The 2,764-nt window shown below is 40.3% G+C and overlaps 1 protein-coding gene across 1 annotated transcript; it reads left to right on the top strand.

Moving 5' to 3' along the window:
- Positions 1-1,065: 1,065 nt before the first annotated feature.
- On the top strand, positions 1,066-2,013 carry LOC114626962 (olfactory receptor 5V1-like). Its single transcript, XM_028774603.1, has one exon. It carries the CDS (start codon positions 1,066-1,068, stop codon positions 2,011-2,013), a length of 948 nt encoding a protein of 315 aa, XP_028630436.1.
- Positions 2,014-2,764: the final 751 nt, after the last annotated feature.

A 2,764-nucleotide genomic window follows, 5' to 3' on the forward strand; every position in this document is an offset into this window, starting at 1 on the left:
CATTTTGCTACAGAGCTGGGGATGAGGTTGGGGGGGCAACTGTGACTGAAGGACCAGAAAGAGAAGTAAATATTTGTAGTCAGCTTATCTGTTTCCCAAGCAGAACAGGCCATTTTGTTAGCAGGAGGTGCCAGCTGGAGTTAGGGGCTGATATAAAACAACAAGTTGATAGAAGGCAGTTAGGAGGGAAATCTGTAGGAACCATAGAAAATGGGAGCAGTGGGGAGGGGGAAGATGTATCAGACGTTCTGTTGTGGAGTTGGTAGTGAGATCCTGAGGTTAGGTCTGGAGGGATAGAACTTGTTTCATTTTCTAACCAGATTTTATATGTGAATTTCTATCATGTGATGGTAAAGAAAAACTATTTCAAAGGGACAAAAATATTAATTTCCATGCTGTCAGTTTGATTTTTCCATGCATCCAATTAAGTTAAGTGTTAATATTTGTATCCAAAATATATGCTTTTAAAGTCACAGGAACATTTTCATATTTATTCCTTCAAAATAGAGTTACAGGCTTGCGAAGGCAAAATGTCATTCATATACATTCTTTATGAATGACTTTCTTTTCCATGCATCTGAAAATTCCTTATATTTATCTATATTTATGTATCAATGGATACAAATAAAATATATTACTGGGTATATAGTATACCTATGTTATATTAATTTAGTTTGAAATAGTACATAAAATTATGGATATTGAGATAAGTCTAAATGAAGCAAATGTCTATGGGCATGTGAGAAATCCATCAGCTTTCATGAGTAATATCATATAATAAAAGGTTTGCTAATGACTAACGAAGAAGATACACTTTCAAGTTCTTGTTAGGGTCTCAGGGAATTTCTTAAAGATGACAAACAGAAAATGAATATTTTAAACAAGAGCATGAATACATAAAATTTTGGAGAGAAATGCTTATAACTAAAATCCATAATTGAAGTGGAGCAATTATATTGACTATTAGTCTGGTATTGCTGTTGTCCCAGAGCTCTCTACCCTGCCACCCTAACGTGCATTCTTTGCTTTCAGTTCCATTAGAAACACCCTTTTAAGTGAGAATAGATGGATGTCTACAATCTTACCACAGTGACTCAGTTTATTCTCATAGGGCTCTCTGACCTCCCTGAAGTGCGTTATCCACTCTTTGTGGCCTTTCTCATCATCTATCAGATCACTTTACTGGGAAACGGAGTCATCCTGTTGGCCATTGTGACTGAGAGAAAGCTTCAAACGCCCATGTATTACCTGCTGGCAAATCTGTCTTTGCTGGACATATTCTGCCCATCAGCTACTGTGCCCAAGATGCTCAAGAATCTCTTGACTGAGGATCACAGCATTTCCTTTGTTGGGTGTGCTTTGCAGCTCTATTTCCTGGTGGCCCTAGCTGGGACCGAAGTTTTCTTGCTGGCTGTGATGGCTTATGATCGCTATGTGGCCATATGCTTCCCTCTGCGTTACTCCCTCATCATGACCAAGGTTCGCTGTGTGCAGCTGTTGTCTTGGACTTGGGCAGCTGGGTTTCTGAACTCCTTTGTCCATACAATGTCTACCTTTAGTCTGTCTTTCTGCAGGTCTAATAGAGTTAACCAGTACTACTGTGATATTCCACCTGTGGTGGCCCTGTCATGCTCATCCACCTATGTGGCAGAAATGCTTCTTTTAGTGATAGGATATATCTTTGGGGTTGGTGCTTTTCTGATCACCTTGATCTCCTACATATACATCGTGTCGACCATCCTAAAGATTCGGTCAGCAGAAGGGAAGCGCAAAGCTTTCTCTACATGTGCTTCCCATCTTCTTGTAGTCTTCTTGTTCTATGGCACAACTATATTTACCTATATTCGCCCAACCTCCAGTCAACACTCTCCTGGTAGAGACAGACTCATCTCTATGTTGTATTCAGTCATTACCCCCATGTTGAACCCTATTATCTATAGCCTGAGAAACACAGAAGTCAAAGGAGCACTCAGAAAAGTTTTACATCTTAGGATATGTTCACCCAAAACATGATATAAGACTTCTCATACTCTCCTTAAAATGAATATATAGAACCAAGTAGCAAAATAATAAAACTATGTATGCAGAGAGAGAAATTGAACACAAACATGAATATAAATTCAGTTATTATTATTTGCATTTGTACATACACTTTAAATTGAAATTTGCAATTAAAAATTATAATCTTGGCTTCTTGCTTGGTCCTTTTGGCTGGGGCAGACACCTAGCTGATCTGCTTCTGTGAAGAGACCATATCCTGAACCATCATAGAGGAACCACTGCACTCAGAGTAGCAGGTAAGAACCCTCTCTCACTACCCTACTCCCCAGAGCTATAATTGTGAGCCTGAGGTGCTCAGGACACATCAGCCACCCAAAATCCACCTCTCCAGATTACCATCTCTCTTCTACCCCTTACTTGGTCCTTTTGGTTGGGGCAGACACCTAGCTGGTCTGCTCTTGTGAAGACAGCATATCCTGAGCCATCCTAGAGGAACCAGTGCACTCAGAGCAGAAAAGGAATCACTGTACTCAGAGCAGCAGGATTTTAGAATCCCAGAGGCAGCCTAAGTCCCAGGATTTCTTCCACCCAGGAGCTCAGGATCAAAGGATCACAGAGACATCTGGACTCTGAGGAGTTCTGACGCAAGCAAGATAACTAGAAAGAGAGTCTTCAGTCAGAGACAGTGAGTACAGGTAGCACTAGAGTTAATCAAATGAAGAAAGGCAAGCAAGAACATAAGCAATAGAAATCAGTTACTTGG

The sequence above is a fragment of the Grammomys surdaster genome, unplaced genomic scaffold, assembly GCF_004785775.1.
Source record: "Grammomys surdaster isolate TR1022 unplaced genomic scaffold, NIH_TR_1.0 242, whole genome shotgun sequence".
NCBI lineage: Eukaryota > Metazoa > Chordata > Mammalia > Rodentia > Muridae > Grammomys > Grammomys surdaster.